At 45.6% G+C, this 22,356-nt stretch overlaps 3 protein-coding genes across 3 annotated transcripts in view; all 3 read left to right on the forward strand.

The window, feature by feature from the left end:
* Nucleotides 1–1,277: 1,277 nt before the first annotated feature.
* LOC129852772 (beta-crystallin B3-like) lies at nucleotides 1,278–3,229 on the forward strand. The gene is made up of 5 exons (XM_055918431.1): nucleotides 1,278–1,352; nucleotides 1,586–1,704; nucleotides 1,906–2,038; nucleotides 2,629–2,771; nucleotides 2,980–3,229. The coding sequence occupies exons 1-5, from the start codon at nucleotides 1,278–1,280 to the stop codon at nucleotides 3,227–3,229; spliced, it is 720 nt and encodes a 239-aa protein (XP_055774406.1).
* A 14,465-nt stretch (nucleotides 3,230–17,694) lies between these two features.
* LOC129853377 (beta-crystallin B2-like) lies at nucleotides 17,695–19,699 on the forward strand. Its single transcript, XM_055919349.1, has 5 exons — nucleotides 17,695–17,776; nucleotides 18,303–18,421; nucleotides 18,812–18,944; nucleotides 19,054–19,196; nucleotides 19,380–19,699. Exons 1-5 carry the CDS (start codon nucleotides 17,714–17,716, stop codon nucleotides 19,555–19,557), a joined length of 636 nt encoding a protein of 211 aa, XP_055775324.1. The 5' UTR covers nucleotides 17,695–17,713; the 3' UTR covers nucleotides 19,558–19,699.
* Nucleotides 19,700–21,156: 1,457 nt separating this feature from the next.
* The window catches only part of LOC129853376 (paxillin-like), a 35,846-nt gene continuing 34,646 nt past the window's right edge, over nucleotides 21,157–22,356 (forward strand). The window contains exon 1 of the mRNA XM_055919347.1: nucleotides 21,157–21,932. Coding sequence (XP_055775322.1) covers nucleotides 21,815–21,932 — 118 coding nt within the window. The 5' untranslated portion in view covers nucleotides 21,157–21,814. The remainder of the gene's footprint in view (nucleotides 21,933–22,356) is intronic.

Raw genomic sequence — 22,356 nt, forward strand, 5'->3', positions numbered from 1 at the left:
AGAGTGTTTGATGTAGGGAGGTTTAAGAGAGATTGAGGGTCAGGGTTTGGTCAATGAATGTAAATGATGTCAACAGGATATAGTAAAATGAGGTCAATGTTATGTTTGTTTTTATGAATGGTTTGGTTCCTTATGTGTTGGTGATGTTATTGGTCAGAGTGGTGTGAGGAGGTTAGGTGATGTTTAGACTGCTGGGTGTGGTTAGTGTGTGTGTGAGAGCGTGTCTACCAGTTTGTGCTGAGTTGGGCTGTTTGCTGAATCCTCTTGGCTCCCTCTCCGTGTACCCGCACATACCACGCACTGGCAGCCAGGCGGACGGGCAGGGTAGCGTGTGCCAACACAGCTGCATATGGAGAGGTAGCGTTATGGACACAATGTCAGCGACAGACTTGCTGTATCAACAGCTCCCCCTTTTCTGCTGTTGTGGCCAGAAATAAACCATAAATACCCCCCCTGCCACTGCCCTCCAACGGCTCAACCCCAAACACCAAGTGGCACAGAGAGAGAGAGGCTATCAATACACAGCAGGCATATCCAGGTAAAACCAACTTGGTTCTGCACAGCAGGATTAACAAGGTTTTAATTGAACTTTGAAACTGATTTTACATGAAAAGTAAAGGAGACCCCATAGTCATGATTGTTGACGGATGGAGAAGGAGAGGTTGGATGGGGTGGGGGGATAGGAATGATAGTGTAGTATTTTTAGAGTTGGTAAAGATATAATTTGGTATGCTTAAATGTTTGCAGTAAAATATATGAGCAAGTGAGGAGTTTGCAGAATAGAGTATTATAGAATGTGTGTTTGTAGTGATAGGTTTGATTGAGTCAGGGGGGTGCAGAACTGGTTATGATACAGACTGAGGCTTGCAGAGTTGGACATGATAGACAGTGAAAGATGGAATCACTGATTTGAAAGGTTGCACATTGGGGTATGAGAATAACATGTTCATAGGGAGATTACTCTGGGCCCTAGTTATAGCCTACGGTCAGGAAAAACTCCTGGCCCCAGGGTTTTTTCCTGGAGATAGAAAAGTGTAGAATACAGCCCCTCAGGTCCTTATTCTCAGCTCAGGTTACGTCTGCACCAATGTGCTCTTCTGCTCTCTGAAGTGGACGCAAATCTTGACTGATTCAAAGGAGTAAAAGGATCCATTGCTACTGAGAGGACTGATGGTCATCATTGTGAAATGAATGTCATCATGGTGTCTGTGTTTCTCTTTACTCTGTCTCTCTCCTGATTGTGCTCCTAAGAGAGGAGTAACCAGTGGACGAGGAGGATGTCGGAGCAGCAGAGCGCCCCTGAGCAACTGGCTGCAGGGAAAAGCCAGGGTGGAGTAGGAGCCACTTACAAGGTACTGTATCCTCCCTCTCCCCATCTGTTATCTGTCTATTTCTCTCTTGTGATGTTTCTCTTCATTTATTTTTCTCTCCTTCGACCCACTTCTGTATTTTCCCACTTCTCTATAAACCCTCTTCCTTAGTCCCCCATATATTTCCTCTCTTTATACTGTAAGCTTGACTTTCTCAATATTAGTATCTTTCCTCCTCTTTCCCCTCTCTGTCTCTCCTCCTCTCTCTGATCCAGGTGGTGCTGTTTGAGTTTGAGAATTTCCAGGGCCGCAAGGCTGAGTTTTCTACTGAGTGTAAAGATGTTTCAGAGAAGGGCCTGGAGAAGGTGGGCTCTATGCTGGTTGAGTCTGGCCCGTGAGTACTGGTGCATTGGTGTCATTCACAGACAGTCATATTCGTACACATACAGAACATGTATTTTCAGGTTCAGGTTAAGTGTTAACTTTTTTTTAAATGATACTGTATATCTGTTACCACATATGGCCAAATACAACGTCATACATGCTGAGGAGAGATATTCTAACTCAGCCTCGCCCTTGTCCTCTCTCCTGTCAGATGGGTGGGGTATGACCGCCAGGGGTTTGCAGGTGAGCAGTTTGTTCTGGAGAAAGGCGAGTATCCACGCTGGGACACCTGGACCAACAGCCAGTACAGCTACTCCTTCTGGTCCATGCGGCCTCTCAAAGTGGTGGGTAGCACTCAAACAATGTCTAAACGTACCCCGTGTAGCACAGTTGGTAGAGCTTGGTGCTTGTAATGCCAAGGTTGTGGGTTCGATTCCCACAGGGGTACCGATATGAAAATATATGCACTCGCTCTGGATAAGAGCGTCGGCTAAATGACAGGAATGTAAACATGCTCAACATACTCACTGACCATGTTAACACGTTTACCATCTCACCACCCTGCATTCCCTACCTATCTCTATCAACATTCTCTGAGCCCCAATCTATCTACAATATAAAAGCTGATCTACACCTTATAAAAATAAATAATATTTTTATATAAATTATACTAAAAAACAAATATTCTCTGAGCATCTCAGTACTCCCATTTATCTCAACACTCGCAGATTATCTCAACACTCTTTAACCATTGCAGAACTCCATGTTCATCTCAACAGTAATTTATCACCTCAGCAGACGGCTCTCATTGGCTATCTGAATGCTCACTGATTAGCTGAAGCCTCTCTCTATCTCAATAATCAGCTCTCAGTAAACATCTTAACACTAAGTGAGTCTGTTTGTGTGTGTGCATATTTCCATTTCTCCTCTTTAGGATAGTGCCGAACACAAGCTCCATCTGTTTGAGAGCCCAGGCTTCACTGGTAGAAAGATGGAGATTGTTGATGATGATGTTCCCAGTTTGTGGGGACATGGTTTCCAAGATCGCGTAGCGAGTGTCAAGGCCCTCAACGGAACGTATGAGCTCCCTTTCACCCTCTCTCATTTTCTTCCTTTTTCACTTGCTCTCTCTCTCTTCAACCCTTTTCTGTTTCTCTCATGTCTTACTTCATCTCTCGTCTTTCTCCTGAAAACCTTTAAAAGATGGTCAATTATGCTAACTGTCATATTCTGACGTCTATTTTGGTCCTGTTTCATGGACTCCTTCTCTGTTCCTTTGTTGCAGATGGGTCGGCTACATGTACCCCGGCTACAGGGGGTGCCAGTATGTGTTTGAGTGTGGAGACTTCAAGCACTGGAATGACTGGGATGCCCCTGCACCTCAGATCCAGTCTGTCCGACGTGTGCGAGACATGCAGTGGCACAAGAGGGGGTGTTTCACCGTCCCTGCTCCTGCCCCTGCTCCAGCTCCTGCCCCTGTCCCTGCCCCAGCACCCGCACCCCCTGGACCCCCTGCCGCCTCCGGGGCCAGCTGAAGAGGCTTCTAAACAACTTCCCCCCCAGAGCCTCTTCCATGAGCCTCTTTCTACCATCAGTGCTTTCCCTCTGCCTCACCCTAACCATGGCAAATGCTGCTCCTGCTTAGTGAGGAGAAGTGCTATATATGTTTCAGTGGCAAATAAAGTTTGTTTGACCAGAAATGTATTGTGTTTGTTTGTTGCTGCTGTTTCTATTGTTGAAATCCTTGGGTTTGTCAGGTGTAGGGTTGCAACATTCTGGTAACTTTATAAAAATGCCCAGTTTTTCGAGAAATGCTGGTTGGAGGATTCTGGATTTCCTGCTTGTTTCCTCCTCATTCTGAGAATCCTGGGAATTTGGGGGAATTTACTATCATTTTGCTAACCTAGTCAGCTGTGGAGTTGGTTGAGTCAACAATAACAATATTACTGTAGATTATTGTTGCCAAATTACAGTCATAGAACATATTTAAATACAAATTCAACAGTAGGCTTTAGTTACAAATCTGACTCATAGATTAGTTTCGACATAGATGCCTCTTCAAGTCTTATTTCTACATTAGTTTTCCACAGCTTTTGTTGAAGTCATAGAGGGATATACTTTTTAAGTCTTAATGACAGTTGACAGGGGAATTCTGGCATGAACAACACATGGTATGTTAGAAGAAAGCTTTGATCAACATCTCTCTGGACATGCTGATGTCACGTCATCTCATTTACATCTCATCTCCACATTTCCTCAGCTGGCCATCACTGTCTTGAAATAGTGTTGTGAAATGCTCTTGATAAAAAAAAGTTAAATAGCCTATGTCAACAACGAGAATGTCATTGAATCACACCAAGAATAATGTCTCAAGTTCCAATCTTTATTCAATGCACCTCAAAGATGGAAACAGGAGGGGTAAAAACTTGGAGGCTGGGAGTGTACTAAAGTAATCGAGAAAAGTTATTCTCCTTCATATACAGTGGGGCAAAAAAGTATTTAGTCAGCCACCAATTGTGCAAGTTCTCCAACTTAAAAAGATAAGAGAGAGGCCTGTAATTTTCATCATAGGTACACTTCAACTATGACAGACAAAATGAGGAAAAAAAATCCAGAAATCACATTGTAGGATTTTTAATGAATTTATTTGCAAATTATGGTGGAAAATAAGTATTTGGTCACCTACAAACAAGCAAGATTTCTGGCTTTCACAGACCTGTAACTTCTTTAAGAGGCTCCTCTGTCCTCCACTCGTTACCTGTATTAATGGCACCTGTTTGAACTTGTTATCAGTATAAAAGACACCTGTCCACAACCTCAAACAATCACACTCCAAACTCCACTATGGCCAAGACCAAAGAGCTGTCAAAGGACACCAGAAACAAAATTGTAGACCTGCACCAGGCTGGGAAGACTGAATCTGCAATAGGTAAGCAGCTCGGCGGTGGACGAGGACACTACTCCACCACTGTCTTTGTCCCCCTCCTTAGCGTCCTTTGAGTGGCGACCCTCGCCCACGACCTTGGCCTAAGAATCCTCCCCAAGGCCCCCACATGATTTAGGAGGTAGCTCAGGACATAGAGGTAGCTCAGGACAGAGCGGTAGCTCAGGACAGAGAGGCAGCTCCGGACGAATGGCAGCTCCGGACTGAGTGGCAGCTCCGGACTGGAGGGCGGCTCCTGACTGGAGGGCGGCTCCTGACTGGAGGGCGGCTCCTGACTGGAGGGCGGCTCCTGACTGGAGGGCGGCTCCTGACTGGCTGGCGGCTCCTGACTGGCTGGCGGCTCCTGACTGGCTGGCGGCTCTGGCAGCTCCTGACTGGCTGGCGGCTCTGGCAGCTCCTGACTGGCTGGCGGCTCTGGCAGCTCCTGACTGGCTGGCGGCTCTGGCAGCTCCTGACTGGCTGGCGGCTCTGGCAGCTCCTGACTGACTGGCGGCTCTGGCGGCTCCTGACTGGCTGGCGGCTCTGGCGGCTCCTGACTGGCTGGCGGCTCTGGCGGCTCCTGACTGGCTGGCGGCTCTGGCGGCTCCTGACTGGCTGGCGGCTCTGGCGGCTCCTGACTGGCTGGCGGCTCTGGCGGCTCCTGACTGGCTGGCGGCTCTGGCGGCTCCTGACTGGCTGGCGGCTCTGGCGGCTCCTGACTGGCTGGCGGCTCTGGCGGCTCCTGACTGACGGACGGCTCTGGCGGCTCCTGACTGACGGACGGCTCTGGCGGCTCCTGACTGACGGACGGCTCTGGCGGCTCCTGACTGACGGACGGCTCTGGCGGCTCCTGACTGACGGACGGCTCTGGCGGCTCCTGACTGACGGACGGCTCTGGCGGCTCCTGACTGACGGACGGCTCTGGCGGCTCCTGACTGACGGACGGCTCTGGCGGCTCCTGACTGACGGACGGCTCTGGCGGCTCCTGACTGACGGACGGCTCTGGCGGCTCGGGACAGACGGGCGGCTCTAATGGCTCGGGACAGACGGGCGGCTCTAATGGCTCGGGACAGACGGGCGGCTCAGACGGCGCTGGGCAGACAGATGGCTCAGAGGGCGCTGGGCAGACGAGCAGTGCAGGCTGCGTTGAGCAGACGAGCAGTGCAGGCGGCGTTGGGCAGATGGCCGACTCTGACCTGCTGAGGCGCACAGTAGGCCTGGTGCGTGGTGCCGGAACTGGTGGTACCGGACTGGAGACATGCACCTCAAGGCTAGTGCGGGGAGCAGGAACAGGGCACACTGGTTTCTCAAAGCGCACTATAGGCCTGGTGCGTGGTGCCGGAACTGGTGGTACCGGACTGAGGGCACGCACCTCAGGGCGAGTGCGGGGAGAAGGAACAGTGCGTACAGGGCTCTGGAGACGCACAGGAGGCTTGATGCGTGGTGCCGGAACTGGAGGCACTGGGCTGGAGACACGCACCACAGGGAGAGTGCGTGGAGGAGGAACAGGGCTCTGGAGACGCACTAGAAGCCTGGTGCGTGGTGTAGGCACTGGTGGTACTGGGCTGGGGCGGGAAAGTGGCGCCGGATATGCCGGACCGTGCAGGCGTACTGGCTCCCTTGAGCACCGAGCCTGCCCAACCTTACCTGCTTGAATGCTCCCCGTAGCCCGTCCAGTGCGGGGAGGTGGAATAACCCGCACTGGGCTGTGTTGGCGAACCGGGAACACCATACGTAAGGCTGGTATCATGTACACCGGCCCGAGGAGACGTACTGGAGGCCAGATATGTTGAGCCGGCTTTATTGCACTTGGCTCAATGCTCAATCTAGCCCGCCCAGTGCGGGGAGGTGGAATAACCCGCACCGGGCTATGCACACGTACAGGAGACACCGTGCGCTCTTCCGCATAACACAGTGTCTGCCCGTACTCCCGCTCTCCACGGTAAGCATGGGAAGTGGGCGCAGGTCTCCTACCTGACTTCGCCACACTACCCTTTAGCCTCCCCCAAGAAATTTTTGGGATTTCCTCTCGGGTTTCCAGCCTCGCTTACGTGCTTCCTCCTCATACCACCACTCCTGGGCTTTAGCTGCCTCCATCTCTTCCCGAGAGCGACGATATTCTCCAATGTGAGCCCAGTGTCCTTCACCCTCCAGAATTTCCTCCCATGTCCAGGATTCCTGTGTAGTGGGCCGCTGCTGCTCGTACTCACGCTGCTTGGTCCGAGTTAGTTGGGTAATTCTGTCAGGAACTTCTATGGGAGAGAGAGAGGACCAAGGCGCACCGTGTGAAAAATACATCTTCTCTTTTATTAAAAGAAGAACAACAAAACAAAACAACAAACAGACGAACGTGAAGCTATCAAAGACTAAGTGCAAACATGCAACATAGACACGATACAAAATAACAAACAAACTAACCGTCACAGTCCTGTGTGGCACAAACACTGACACAGGAAACAACCACCCCCAATCCCCAACACAAAACAAGCTACCTATATATGATTCTCAATCAGGGACAACGATTGACAGCTGTCTCTGATTGAGAACCATATTAGGCTGAACACAGAAACAGACGAACTAGACACACAACATAGAATTCCCACCCAGCTCACGTCCTGACCAACACTAAAGAAGCAAAGCACATAAGAACTCTGGTCAGGACGTTACACCACTGTACTATTATTATTATCATAATATCATATTTTAATGGTTAACCACAAATCCACAATCAATCAGACAATTATTTTTCAATTAAACTTTATTTAACTTGGCAAGTCAGTTAAGAACAAATTCTTATTTACAATGACAGCCTACCGGGGAACAGTGGGTTAACTGCCTTGCTCAGAGGCAGAACGACAGATTTTTACCTTGTCAGCTCAGGGATTCGATCCAGCAACATTTTGGTTACTGGCTCACCACTCTAACCACTAGGCTACCTGCCGCCCCAAGGGTCCTAACAAGGATGCTATCATGGTCAAACACTTATCAGGGAGTGTTACACTTATATGCTGATAGAGGGGAGATCAGCCCCTCAGTGCCTTAGTTGGGTCAGTCTTCTCGTTCTCTGAAGCTTGGACAGGTGAAGCCTGCATCGATGTGCTCTTCTGCTCTCTGAGATTTGACTGATGCAGTGGAGAAAAAATAAACATTTATTGTGAGAGTATTGATGGCCATCATGGTGAAATGTTTAGGTTCAATTACATCTCATAATAGTTATGTCTGTGTGAAATGTGTTATGACAGAGTAGGGCCAGGATTAATTCAGATTATTCTGCCGTAAACGACAATCGCATATATTTTCATTGCTTTTGTGTGTTGGATGTGTAACTGCATTGTAGCTACCAAATCGGTGGGAGGGTGCTCTTGTTGTCATTCACGAAACTACACCCTTCCCAGAACGAGAAAGTGTTGGCTTTATAGAAATATTATCCTGTATGCTCCTCAGCATTTTTACTAATGCGATTTCTATGCTTTCAATGGCAATGTCTGCATAGGTATAACGACGGGAGCCGCTTGTGGATTTGACAGCTCCAACGCAGTTATACCTCTGTCACCGCCTAAAGCAATGATAAACTATGCTATTATTGGTTACCACTGGTGAAAACTGATCTGATTGAATCCTGGGCCTAGATTAGGCCTACACACAACAACAATTATATTGTGGGCCTGTGCTAACTGTATACAGTATACAGTGCATCCGATAGTCACTCTGACAGAGCTCCAGAGTTTCTCTGTGGAAATGGGAGAACCTTTCAGAAGGACAACCATCTCTGCAGCACTCCACCAATCAGGCCTTTATGGTAGAGTGGCCAGAAGGAAGCCACTCCTCAGTAAAAGGCACATGACAGCCTGCTTGGAGTTTTCCAAAAGGCACCTAAAGGACTCTCAGTACATGAGAAACAAGATTGGTCTAAGGAAACCAAGATTGAACTCTTTGGCCTGAATGACAAACGTTACGTCTGGAGGAAACCTGGCACCATCCCTACGGTGAAGCATGGTGGTGGCAGCATCATGCTGTGGGGATGTTTTTCATCGGCAGGAACTGGGAGATTAGTCAGGATCGAGGGAAATATGAACGGAGCAAAGTACAGAGAGATCCTTGATGAAAACCTGCTCCAGAGCGCTCAGGACCTCAGACTGGGGCAAAGGTTCACCTTCCAACAGGACAAAGACCTTAAGCACACAGCCAAGACAACACAGGAGTGTCTTCGGGACAAGTCTCTGAATGTCCTTGAGTGGCCCAGCCAGGACTTGAACCCGATCAAACATCTCTGCAGAGACCTGAAAATAGCTGTGCAGCAACGCTCCCCATCCAACCTGACAGAGCTTGAGAGAATCTGCAGAGAAGAATGGAAGAAACTCCCCAAATACAGGTGTGCCAAGGCTGTAATCGCTGTGAACCTGTTTTTGCTTTGTCATTATGAGGTATTGTTTGTAGATTGATGAGGGGAAAAAACTATTTCATTCATTTTAGAATAAAGCTGTAACGTAACAAAATTTTGAAAAATCAAGGGATCTGAATACTTTCCGAATGCACTGTACTTTGGCAACCGATACATGTAACCGATACACTGTAATACCTCCACTGTATTCACATCCTACAATACCCTTGTCTGTACATTATGCCTTGAATCTATTCTTCCACGCCCAGAAATCTGCTCCTTTTACTCTCTGTTCCAAACAAACTCGACGACCAGTTCTTTTACCCTTTAGCCGTATTCTTATCCTACTCCTCCTCTGTTCCTCTGGTGATATGGAGGTTAACCCAGGCCCTGCAGCCCCTAGCTCCACTCCCATTCATCAGGTGCTCTCATTTGTTGACTTCTGTAACCTTAAAAGCCTTGGTTTCATGCATGTTAACATTAGAAGCCTCGTCCCTAAGTTTGTTTTATTCACTGCTTTAGCACACTCCGCCAACCCGGATGTCCTAGCCGTGTCTGAATCCTGGCTTAGGAAGGCCACCAAAAATTCAGAAATTTCCATCCTTAACTATAACATTTTCCGACAAGATAGAACTGCCAAAGAGGGCGGAGTTGTAATCTACTGCAGAGATAGCCTTTAGAGTTCTGTCATACTATCCAGATCTGTGCCCAAACAAGTCGAGATTCTACTTTTAAAAATCCACCTTTCAAGAAACAAGTCTCACACCGTTGCCGCTTTTTATAGACCCCCTTCAGCCCCCAGCTGCCCTGGACACCATATGTGAATTGATTGCCCCCCATCTATCTTCAGAGTTCATACTGTTAGGTGACCTAAACTGGGACATGCTTAACACCCCGGCCGTCCTACAATCTAAGCTGCCCTCAATCTCACACCAATTATCAAGGATCCTATCAGGTACAACCCTAAATCCGCAACTATGGGCACCCTCTTAGATATCATCCTGACCAACTTGCCCTCTAAATACACCTCTGCTGTCTTCAACCAGGATCTCAGCAATCACTGCCTCATTGCCTGTGTGTGTAATGGGTCTGCGGTCACCCTCATCACTGTCAAACGCTCCCTAAAACACTTCAGCGAGCAGGCCTTTCTAGTCGGTATCCTGGAAGGATATTGACCTCATCCCATCAGTAGAGTATGCCTGGTTGCTCTTTAAAAGAGTTTTCCTCACCATCTTAAATAAGCATGCCCCATTAAAACAAAGTAGAACTAAGAACAGATATAGCCCTTGGTTCACCCCAGACTGCCCTTGACCAGCACAAAAACCTACTGTGGAATTCTGCGATAGCATCGAATAGCCCCCGCGATATGCAACTTTTCAGGGAAGTCAGGAACCAATATACTCAGTCAGTTAGGAAAGATAAGGCTAGCTTTTTCAAACAGAAATTTGCATCCTGTAACACTAATTCCAAAAAGTTTTGGGACACTGTAAAGTCCATGGAGAACAAGAGCACCTCCTCCCAGCTGCCCACTGCACTGAGGCTAGGAAACACTGTAACCACCGATAAATCTACGATAATCGATCATTTCAATAAGCATTTTTCTACGGCTGTCCATGCTTTCCACCTGGCTACCCCTTCCCTGGCCAACATCTCAACACCCCCTGCAGCAACTTGCACAAGCCCCCCCCCCCGCACGCTTCTCCTTCACCCAAATTCAGATAGCTGATGTTCTGAAAGAGCTGCAAAATCTGGATCCCTACAAATCAGCTGGGCTAGACAATCTGGACCCTCTCTTTCTAAAATGATCAGCCGAAATTGTTGCAACCCCTATTCAACCTCTTTTTTGTATCGTCTGAGATCCCCAAAGCTTGGAAAGATGCCGCGGTCATCCTCCTTCTTCAAACGGGGATAAACTCTAGACCCAAACTGTTATAGACCTATATCCATCCTGCCCTACCTTTCTAAAATCTTTGAAAGACAAGTTCACAAACAGATCACCAACCATTTCGAATCCCACCGTACCTTCTCCGCTATGCAATCCAGTTTCCAAGGTCCTAAACAATATTATAACCGCCATCGATAAAAGATAGTACTTTGCAGCCGTATTCATCAACCTGGCCAAGGCTTTCGACTCTGTCAATCACCGCATTATTTTCGGGGGAGACTCAATAGCCTTGGCTTCTCAAATGACTGCCTCGCCTGGTTCACCAACTACTTCTCAGATAGAGTTCAGTGTGTCAAATCGGAGGGCCTGTTGTCGGGACCTCTTACAGTCTCTACGGGGGTGCCACAGGGTTCAATTCTCGGGCCGACTCTTTTCTCTGTATATATCAATGATGTCGCTCTTGCTGCTGGTGATTCTCTGATCCACCTCTACGCAGACGACACCATTCTGTATACATCTGGCCCTTCTTTGGACACTGTGCTAACAAACCTCTAAACGAGCTTCAATGCCGTACAACACTCCTTCCGAGGCCTCCAACTGCTTTTAAATGCAAGTAAAACCAAGTGCATGCTCCTCAGCCGATTGCTGCCCGCACCCTCCTGCTCGACTAGCATCACTAATCTGGACGGTTCTGACTTAGAATATGTGGACAACTACAAATACCTAGGTGTCTGGTTAGACTGTAAACTCTCCTTCCAGACTCACATTAAGCATCTCCAATCCAAAATTAAATCTAGAATCGGCTTCCTATTTCGCAACAAAGCATCCTTCACTCATGCTGCCAAACATACCCTCACAAAACTGACTATCCTTGACTTCGGCGATGTCATTTACAAAATAGCCTCCAACACTCTACTCAGCAAATTGGATGCAGTCTATCACAGTGCCATCCGTTTCGTCATCAAAGCCCCATATACTACCCACGACTGCGACCTGTATGCTCTCGTTGGCTGGCCCTCGCTTCATATTCGTCGCCAAACCCACTGGTTCTAGGTCATCTATAAGTCTTTGCTAGGTAAAGCCCTGCCTTATCTCAGCTCACTGGTCACCATAGCAACACCCACCCGTAGCACGTGCTCCAGCAGGTATATTTCACTGGTCACCCCCAAAGCCAAAACTTACTTTGGCCGCCTTTCCTTCCAGTTCCCTGCTGCCAGTGACTGGAACGAATTTCAAAAATCACTGAAGCTGGAGTCTTATTTCTCCCTCTCTAACTTTAAGCATCAGCTGTCAGAGCAGCTTACCGATCACCTGTACACAGCCAATCTGTGAATAGCACACCCAACTACCTCCTCCCCATATTGTTACTTATCTTCTTGCTCTTTTGCACCCCAGTATCTCTACTTGCACATCATCATCTGCACATCTATCACTCCAGTGTTAATGCTAAATTGTAATTATTTCACCTCCATGGATTATTTCTTGCCTTACCTCCCTACTCTTCTACATTTGCACACACTGTACATAGATTTAACTATTGTGTTATTGACTGTACGTTTTTTTATGTGCAACTCTGTGTTCTTGTTTTTGTCGCACTGCTTTGCTTTATCTTGGCCAGGTCGCAGTTGTAAATGAGAACTTGTTCTCAACTGGCCTACCTGGTTAGATAAAGGTGAAATAATAAAAATACCTATAAAAGAACATGCACAGAGTTTCTAAACCCATAGGCCAACATCGCAAGACTTCCGGGAATGCTTGCAAAGCAGATCAAGCACACCAGGGTCCTCATTTATAAACAGTGCATACAGTTGAAGTCGGAAGTTTACATACGCCTTATCCAAATACATTTAAACTCTTTTCACAATTCCCTGTCTTAGGTCAGTTAGGATCACCACATTACTGTGAGAATGTGAAATGTCAGAATAATAGTAGAGAGAATGATTTATTTCAGCTTTTATTTCTTTCCTCACATTCCCAGTGGGTCAGAAGTTTACATACACTCAATTAGTATTTGGTAGCATTGCCTTTAAATTGTTTAATTTGGGTCAAACATTTCGGGTAGCCTTCCACAAGCTTCCCACGATAAGTTGGGTGGATTTTGGCCCATTCCTCCTGACAGAGCTGGTGTAACTGAGTCAGGTTTGTAGGCCTCCTTGCTCGCACAGGCTTTTTCAGTTCTGCCCACAAATTTTCTATAGGATTGAGGTCAGGGCTTTGTGATAGCCACTCCAATACCTTGACTTTGTTGTCCTTAAGCCATTTTGCCACAACTTTGGAAGAATGCTTGAGGTCATTGCCCATTTGGAAGACCCATTTGCGACCAAACTTTAACTTCCTGACTGATGTCTTGAGATGTTGCTTCAATATATCCACATAATTTTCCTGCCTCATGATACCATCTATTTTGTGAAGTGCACCAGCCCCTCCTGCAGCAAAGCACCCCCACAACATGATGCTGCCGCCCCCGTGCTTCACGGTTGGGATGGTGTTCTTCGGCTTGCAAGCATCCCCCTTTTTCCTCCAAACATAAAGATGGTCATTATGGCCACAGTTCTATTTTTGTTTTATCAGACCAGAGGACATTTCTACAAAAAGTATTATCTTTGTCTCCATGTGCAGTTGCAAACCGTAGTCTAGCTTTTTTATGTCGGTTTTGGAGCAGTGGCTTCTTCCTTGCTGAGCGGCCTTTCAGGTTATGTCGATATAGGACTCGTTTTACTGTGGATATAGATACTTTCGTACCTGTTTCCTCCAGCATCTTCACAAGGTCCTTTACTGTTGTTCTGGGATTGATTTGCACCTTTCGCATCAAAGTACGTTCATCTCTAGGAGACAGAACGCGTCTCCTTCCTCATCGGTATGACGGCTGCGTGGTCCCATGGTGTTTATACTTGCGTACTATTGTTTGTACAGATGAACGTGGTACCTTCAGGTGTTTGGAAATTGCTCCCAAGGATGAACCAGACTTGTGGAGGTCTACAATTGTTTTTCTGAGGTCTTGGCTGATTTCTTTTGATTTTCCCATGATGTCAAGCAAAGAGGCACTGAGTTTGAAGGTAGGCCTTGAAATACATCCACAGGTACACCTCCAATTGACTCAAATGATGTCAATTAGCTTATCAGAAGCTTCTAGAGCCATGACATCCTTTTCGGGAATTTTCCAAGCTGTACATTCAACTTAGTGTATGTAAACTTCTGACCCACTGGAATTGTGATACTGTGAATTATAAGTGAAATAATACGTCTGTAAACAATTGTTGGAAAAATGAGTTGTGTCATGCACAAAGTAGATGTCCTAACCGACTTGCCAAAACTATAGTTTGTTAACAAGAAATTTGTGGAGTGGTTGAAAAACAAGTTTTAATGACTCCAACCTAAGTGTATGTAAACTTCCGACTTCAACTGTACATACAAACTACACCCCAACGAGTGTGGGTGACAGTTGTCATGCAAAAGTTGGCATTTCAAGAAATGCAACTTGATATGATAATATGCTCACCTCCCAGCTAACTTTAGACCATGAGTACACACATGTGCTAGTGTATTGCAAGCTGGAAAGTACACTGAACAAAAATATAAACGGAACATGTAAAGTGTTGGTCCCATGTTTCGTGAGCTGAAACAAATATCCCAGAAATGGTCCATACGCACCAAAAGCTTATTTCTCAAACTTTTTTTGCAGAAATGTGTTTATATCCCTGTTAGTGATCATTTCTTCTTTACCAAGATAATGCATCCACCTGACAGGTGTGGCATATCACGAAGCTGATTAAACAGCATGATCGTTACATGGGGGGGGGGGGGACTCATTCTATAATAAAGCCTTTTTGTGGGGAAAAACTCATTCTGATTGGCTGGGCCTGGCTCCCCAGTGGATGGGCCTTGCTGCCAAGTGGGTGGGCCTATGCCCTCCCAGGCCCATCAATGGCTGCACCCTTTCCCAGTTATGTGAAATCCATAGATTAGGGCCTAATGAATTTATTTCAATTGACTGATTTCCTTAGGGGAACTGTAACTCAGTAAAATCTTTAAAATTGTTGCATGTTGTGTTTAGATTTTTGTCCAGTATAAGTATTTTGTGCCAATTGGGGTATTATGAAAAGCTATTTACCAAAGCAGGACATACAAAACCAATAATCTAAAAATAAACGAAATAATGAACAACAATTTGCTTGTTCATGCAGGCAGAGTTGTATGACATGTATGGCCTATGCCAAGTTTATAAATCTCAATATTTTTGTACATGTGGAAACTTTTCAGAAATGGTGCATGCAGAAATTTTGTATGAGATCCACCTGAAAAACGCCCATCATTCACCTTTTATGGTGACAATGACGCCCTTATTTTCTGTTTTCTTTTAAAGTATTGGAATTAGGCCAATTCAGTAGGCCTATCTAAACGACATATCAATGGTGTACTTGACCAAATGTTTTCAGAGATGTTGGCAGAATTTTTCATGGAAGGTTCTTTGTCCATAAAATGAAGTGGGCAGAGAACAAACCCCTCTTCACATTATTTAAGATAGAATTGAAATATTATTTTGAAATTATGTAAAAACAAAAATCAATACGCACCATAAAACGTTTTGACAAATTGGCAATTTATCTCGATATGTAATACCCCTTGTCTGTTAGGTTTAGGTACTTTTCTTTGTATATTTTGGTTTTTGTATTTGTTTTGTTCATAATAATACATTTTTAAAGTATAAAATCATTTTGGCAGAATGTTTCCTTTTGAAGTGACATTTGTTGTAGCATATCTGACGTTTCTGAAAGACAAAAACAATTGCAAATTGTTGTGGACCTGTAAGTAGATCGTTTAAATTCAATAATGTTTCGCATTTACCTAAATATAGGCTACTACACTGCCTGAGAATTATGAAACAATGTCTACTCAGGAAAAAAATAAGAAAACTAGGCTACAGTAAACCAATTTACAGTGGTAGCCTACACACTTCATTGCAAAATATCAACCATCTGTCAACCTGTTAAATTCTACTGTATGTTATAAACCGTGTTCCTTTTTGGAAATAGATTCCAATTTTTTATTATTTTAGAGTGTAAAGATAAAACAAATACATTTTTTCGCTCTTCTCACGAATAACAAATTACTACATCTTGTTATTATATTTAGCTACCTGTTTTGTTATGAATAAGAGTGTCATCATATTTTCCTGCACAAGGTTAGTCTACTTTTGCCTTCTTGCCATGCAAATATTATTCTAGGTTGAAGATTGAAATGGGGCAATGATTTAAGTAGATGGTCAATGTCATGGGATCTCCATCTTGGATTCAGCCCATACAGGCCAAGGGTTGTGTAAATAGCTTTGAGTGCCAATGTACTTTTCCAATTGAATAAACTACATTTCAACCACATATCTCATTGTGCTCTATTAATTTCCTCATTTCAACACAACCACGAAAATCCTAACCCTAAGCCACCTTTATCCAGTGCGATGCAATGCATTTGATTCTATTCACAGCACATGTTCTTCTATCTGTGCACTAGGCCTATCTCTAATTCCTCCAACCACGGGCCTACCCCTGCTCCATCTAACTACTCTGCCACGTTCTTCACCTCTAACTCCAACCAACTATAATTTCTCCATCCAACTATATTTACTTCTACCAATTTACAGAATGATCTACATTCAACAAGTGAAATGTACTCCAGTTACTGCATCCAACTAGTGAAACACTCAGCTCTCTTGTTGACAGCTCACATTGGTGTGCAACTCTGCTCTTCTCCTGCCAGCAGCAGGAAGTTAGCTTGGCATGTCAACATTTTTGTCAGCTTAGTAGATATGACCTCTGGATGTTTAAGCTTCCATATGTGGCAATGATAGGAAAACTGTTATATTATACCTTGCGTGCACTTACAATAAATGCTCTCCAATAGAAAGCATTGCCAATAACGACCCAATTGAATACTATGTTAACCATTATTCCTATGTAAGAGTAAACAGAAATATACTAGATTTTGTGAGTTAAATCAGTCCCTTTCTATCAATTTGGCACTCTCCCTCCTCTCTATCATCCTATCTCTCTCCCACTCTGGTGGTCCAGGCATACAGGCAGCTCTCATTGTAAGTGTGGGACTCTTGGCACAGGTTGTGCTGAATCATGTGGATATCGAACAATGACCGGCTGGATGAAATTGACAAGTAATGAAATAACTTTGAGGGGGAGTGAGAAGGGGGGCCAGACAGAGCAGTGACCCCACAGTCCGGTCTGCTCAGCCTATTGCATGCTGATCTAGAGGGTGGCTTGGACACAGAGGAGTGTTGGCAGAGTTTCCACCCCTGAGCGCACCGTATATATTGAGCCCAGCATGCCATCCCAAACACACTGGCACAGACAGGTACTGGTAAGAGATTCACGACCGTCGCTCTCCACATTATTTTATTTTATTACTATTTTTATCCAACTTTGTCTACTTTAAAAAAATCAAACATCACTTTGAAGTTAATTTATTTAACATGTTGGGGTAACACACTTCTTTGTCGTTCACTATACATAAAACTATTTAACTTACAACAAATAGATTACCACGAGGATCGTTGTCAATTTCACATTTTGCGCAAATATTTTTTAAGGAGGGAAAGGGGTGGGGACTTTTGTTTACAGACATGAGAGAATCAGTTTTGTGCAGAATTTAACAGCAGATTTTCTGGCACTATTGTTTCATTACTTTTTCCAATATCCTATCAAACTGTAAACTACCCATTGGAATATAAACATTTTCAATTGGTCTAGTGGACCCTAAAAATATATGTTTTGCGCTCCATAATTTCTCCTTTATCTCTGTACAGTTTCATCATCCTGTTCACTATGGCCACAGACCACCAGAACCCTGCATCCAAGCAGCAGCAGCCAGGCACCAGTGCTTTCAAGGTGAGGGGGAGAGGGAGAGAGGGGGAGAGGAGGAGGGGGCAAGTGGATGGCAGGGCAGGCTAGAGGATGGGCAGGGCAGATGAGGGCAGGGCAGAGGAGGGCAGGGCAGATGAGGGCAGGGCAGAGGAAGGGCACAGCAGAGGAGGGCAGGGCAGAGGAAGGGCAGGGCAGATGAGGGCAGGGCAGAGGAAGGGCACAGCAGAGGAGGGCAGGGCAGAGGAAGGGCAGGGCAGATGAGGGCAGGACAGAGGAGGGCAGGGCAGATGAGGGCAGGGCAGAGGAATGGCAGGGTAGAGCAGAGGAATCGCAGGGCAGAGGAAGGGCAGGGCAGGGCAGAGGAGGGAAAGCAAGAGGAATGGATAATGGTGGGGCACGGTGGATCAAAGACAATGAGACACTGTGGGATTGTTTGAGGCAAAAGTTACACAGTATTCTACATAATTTCCTTGTACAACTTGAAATGCCATCAGGTCGAGCATAGCAAGGAGACCTAAACATCCATGTTGTCTCTCCTTGTCTTCCACAGTTGATAATCTATGAACAGGAGAACTTCCAGGGGCGTTGCCATGAGCTGACTGGTCCCTGTAACGACCTCCAGGAAGCAGGCGTGGAGAAAGTGGGCTCCATACTGGTGCTGTGTGGACCGTGAGTGTGGCTCAGAGATAGTATGATAGAGAGAGGGAAAGAGAGGGAGTACGAGTGAGACAGAGGGTGAGAGTTAAACAAAAGAGAAAGATAGAGACAAAAACAATAGGAGTTAGATAGTGGTGTGTGTGTGTGTGGGGGGGGGGGGGGTAGATATAGTGTGATTATCAAACAATAGAAAAAGAAAAGGGATGGCTGATAGGACAAATGAAAATGGTTCTGAACAAAAAAACAATCACTTCCAAACCATTCCGTAACACAAATATATTCACTGCATTGTGCACAAGGCACAGTATGTTCATACACCTTCCATCTTGTTTTTGTCATCCTTCACTTCCCCCCTCAACCACCTTGTGCCCTCCTTACCTTGACTTGTCTGTGCTTCCTCAGATGGGTGGGTTACGAGCAGGCTAACTGTAAAGGGGAACAGTATGTGTTTGAGAAGGGGGAGTATCCTCGCTGGGATTCCTGGACCAACAGCAGACGTAGCGACAACATCTTTGCATTCCGCCCCATTAAAGTGGTAACGCAGCACACCTTCTCTACTACAACACAAATCAGCCATTTTGTTCAGCCTTTTTGAAGGTTCTCTGTGACTGTTTCTTATGGTGTGTTTTCTATTCTCCTCACAGGACAGCCAGGAGCACAAGATTGTCCTTTATGAAAACCCCAGTTTCGCGGGGAAGAAGATCGAGATCATAGATGATGATGTCCCCAGCTTCCACTCACATGGATACCAAGAGAAGGTCACCTCTGTCAGAGTTCAGAGTGGCACGTGAGTCTGTCCGCAGAATAATTCTGTTACAGCAATATCTGCCCCAACATTACCATATCATATTGCTATTTTCTCCTAATCACGTGTTGATCTTATCTCCATGGCTTTCTTCTCTAAATACTTTTCTCATTTTTTTTCTCTCCCATTCCCTGACTCTCACACCTTTGCTGGTTGTGTACCAAGTTGGGTGGGGTACCAGTATCCTGGCTACAGAGGCTATCAGTACCTGTTTGAGAAGGGGGAATACAAGGACTGTGCTGAGTTTGGTGCCCAGTTCCCTCAGATCCAGTCCGTCAGGCGCATCCGAGACATGCAGTGGCACCAGAGGGGAGCTTTTCACCCTGTCGCTGGCGCCAACTAAGCTTCTATGACTCTTTCCTGCACCAAGCCCTGACCCCTACAATCCTGCTCCTTCCCATACCCCTCTCTCCATCACCTACTCAAAATTGCATTTTGATGCCTATTGCCATTGTTTCAGTAGCACAATCCTTTAAAGCAAAATAATAAATCCTTGTTGCTTATCGTTCAAGTGGTCATGTGACTCAACTGTTTTCACCTCTACACATTTCCTCCTGTATTGTTTATCTGAACAGACAGTTACCCTTTCAATTACTGCGCGACAACAGCATCTAACGTGTTTCAGACCAAAATATGTAGATGGAAGAGTGATTGGATGATGAGTAATTTTAATGGTATTAAATACACTACCGGTCAAAAGTTTTAGAACACCTACTCATTCAAGGGTTTTTATATATTTTTACTATTTTCTACAATGTAGAATAATAGTGAAGACATCAGAACTATGAAATAACACATATGGAATCCTGTAGTAACCAAAAAAGTGTTAAATAAATCCAAATATATTTTATATTTGAGACTCTTCAAATAGCCACCCTTCGCCTTGATGACAGCTTTGCACACTCTGTTTCTTGCTTTGCTGTTAGGAACATGGCATCATTGAAAGGAGTGATTTCTGGGGTAGTATGGAGATGGAGCAATTGAAGTTGAAAATTCCTGGTGTTTGTGATGCCCACCGTTTGGTGCGACGCAATCCTGGTTGTGAGCATGGTGAAACAGACACTGTCAGTTCTTTTGAGTTTTGAGTCAGAGTTTTTACCCGACAAAGTCATGTTACGATATAGCTTGTTAGAGCTTTTGTGCCGAATCCACTGGGCTGTTTCAGGTGCAATGTTTATGGTCATGTCGCAGCAGTTTGTAGAATGGAGATTTCAAGATGTGGGAAGTCTGCAGGGCGGCATGGGATAGATTGTGTAGATTCGGTGGATAAAGTTGTGTGTCAACTGTAGGGGTGCCCATGTTGCTGGGGATCGGAAGTGTCCAGTGCGAGAGAGGCAGGTTGAGGTGGTTAGAGTCAGAGTAGTGCAGAGGCAGTGAAGAAAGTAGAGAAGGATGGGTTAAGGGTGCAGGTTCCAGTAGTAAATCTGTGTCAACACAGAGGGATATGCCAACAAGTGATATATGCTTCAGTAAGGTCGTGTTCTTGGCGTTCATAGCAACGGTTATCAACAGTACAGCAGAAATGGAACGTAAATCCCCGAAAATACATGTTGTGGTGGCAGCTGCAGAGAAGTATTTGGGTATACGAGATTTGACTTCAGAAGAGTTACAGAGTGTATTGAGTGGTGGTGTCCCGTCCTCCCTGGCCGTTGGCATGGTGCAGGAATAGTGGGTTTTTAATGAGTGTTGGGTGTGGTGCACAGGAGGTTGGTGGCACCTTAATTGGTGAGGACGGGCTTGTGGTAATGGCTGGAGCGGAATCAGTGGAATGGTATCAAATACCTCAAACAGCCATTATTATTAGCCGTCCTCCCCTCAGTAGCCTCCAGAAGTGTAGGGTTAGTTTTCATTTTGTATCACAAAGTATACTGGATTTATATTATAGTCCAGTTGGGGGCGGTAACGCAACATATTGGATGCCAGCCGCCGTTAAACTCCAAAGAAGAAGAAGAAGAAGAAGATGACGACTACGAAGATTACGTAGCATTGGTAAGATATTATGCCCGCGTTCAAAAAAATTGGAAACGAGGTCAACTCATGACGTGAGTGACCGTTCAAATCGTTTTTTTCCCAAATTTGTTTTAGTTCCCAGTTGTTTTAAACCCTCAGAAGTCGAAGATTTCCGAGTTCCCAGTTTCCAGTAGTTCTTAACGCGGCATTTTTAAAAACAAGTTTAGACATGGCATTAAAACACGAGCTCAAGAATCGAGCACCACTAGAGGCGAAAGATGCCAGTCATTTGTAGCAGCTGAGAAGAGTGCAGTGCTGAAACGTCCAAAGACGGCCCATTCCTTGTGCAAAGAGTGCTTCTTCTGGGCCTTTGAGGAGGAGGTGCATCAGACAATAATATCAGCGCAGCTCTTCAAAGATGGAGAAACTGTGGGCATTGGTGCCTCTGGCGGGAAGGATTCCACTGTGCTGGCACACCTCATATAGGTCCTAAATGAGTGCTATAACTACGGCCTGAAACTACTGCTGCTATCAGTGGACGAGGACATGACGTGTTACCGTGATGACTCCTTGGAGACTGTGAAGAGAACCAGCAGCAGTATGAACTACCTCTGAAGATTGTGTCCTATGAGGAGCTGTATGGCTGGACCATGGATGCCATAGTGAAACAGATCGGACTGAAGAACAATTGCTCTTTCTGTGGAGTGTTGCGAAGACGGGCGCTGGACAGGGGAGCCATGATCCTGAAGGTTGATAAGATATGTACAGGTAATGTACAAGACAAATGTATTTGTTATTGAGCAGGCTTATTTTATCTATCTTCTTTCAGGTGTGTAGCCTAGTTTAAACAGTCCTTAAACAGTCATGTGGCTACATCTACAGCCAGGCGCTGTGTAAGTCCTGTGTTCTGTTGGAGTGCCTGAACCGTGGCCTGCCTAGACTAGGAATCGGCAAGCACCACCGCCTCCACAGGAAGATCCTCTCACAGCAGCCTTTGACCCAGGCACAGGAGAGGAAACTCAAGGCTGTGGACTTCTGAGAGGCGTATAGGCAGAACGTCTCAGGATCACCTCCACTGTTTCTGTGAAGTTACACCTTGAAAAGAGTAACCGAAGATGCCTCACAACCAGATGTGGAGTTGTTCTTAAGTTTTAGCTTGGAATTGAAGTGGAGACGTTACGTTGCCTCTAAC

This window comes from Salvelinus fontinalis, chromosome 4, assembly GCF_029448725.1.
Source record: "Salvelinus fontinalis isolate EN_2023a chromosome 4, ASM2944872v1, whole genome shotgun sequence".
NCBI classification, from domain to species: Eukaryota; Metazoa; Chordata; class Actinopteri; order Salmoniformes; family Salmonidae; genus Salvelinus; species Salvelinus fontinalis.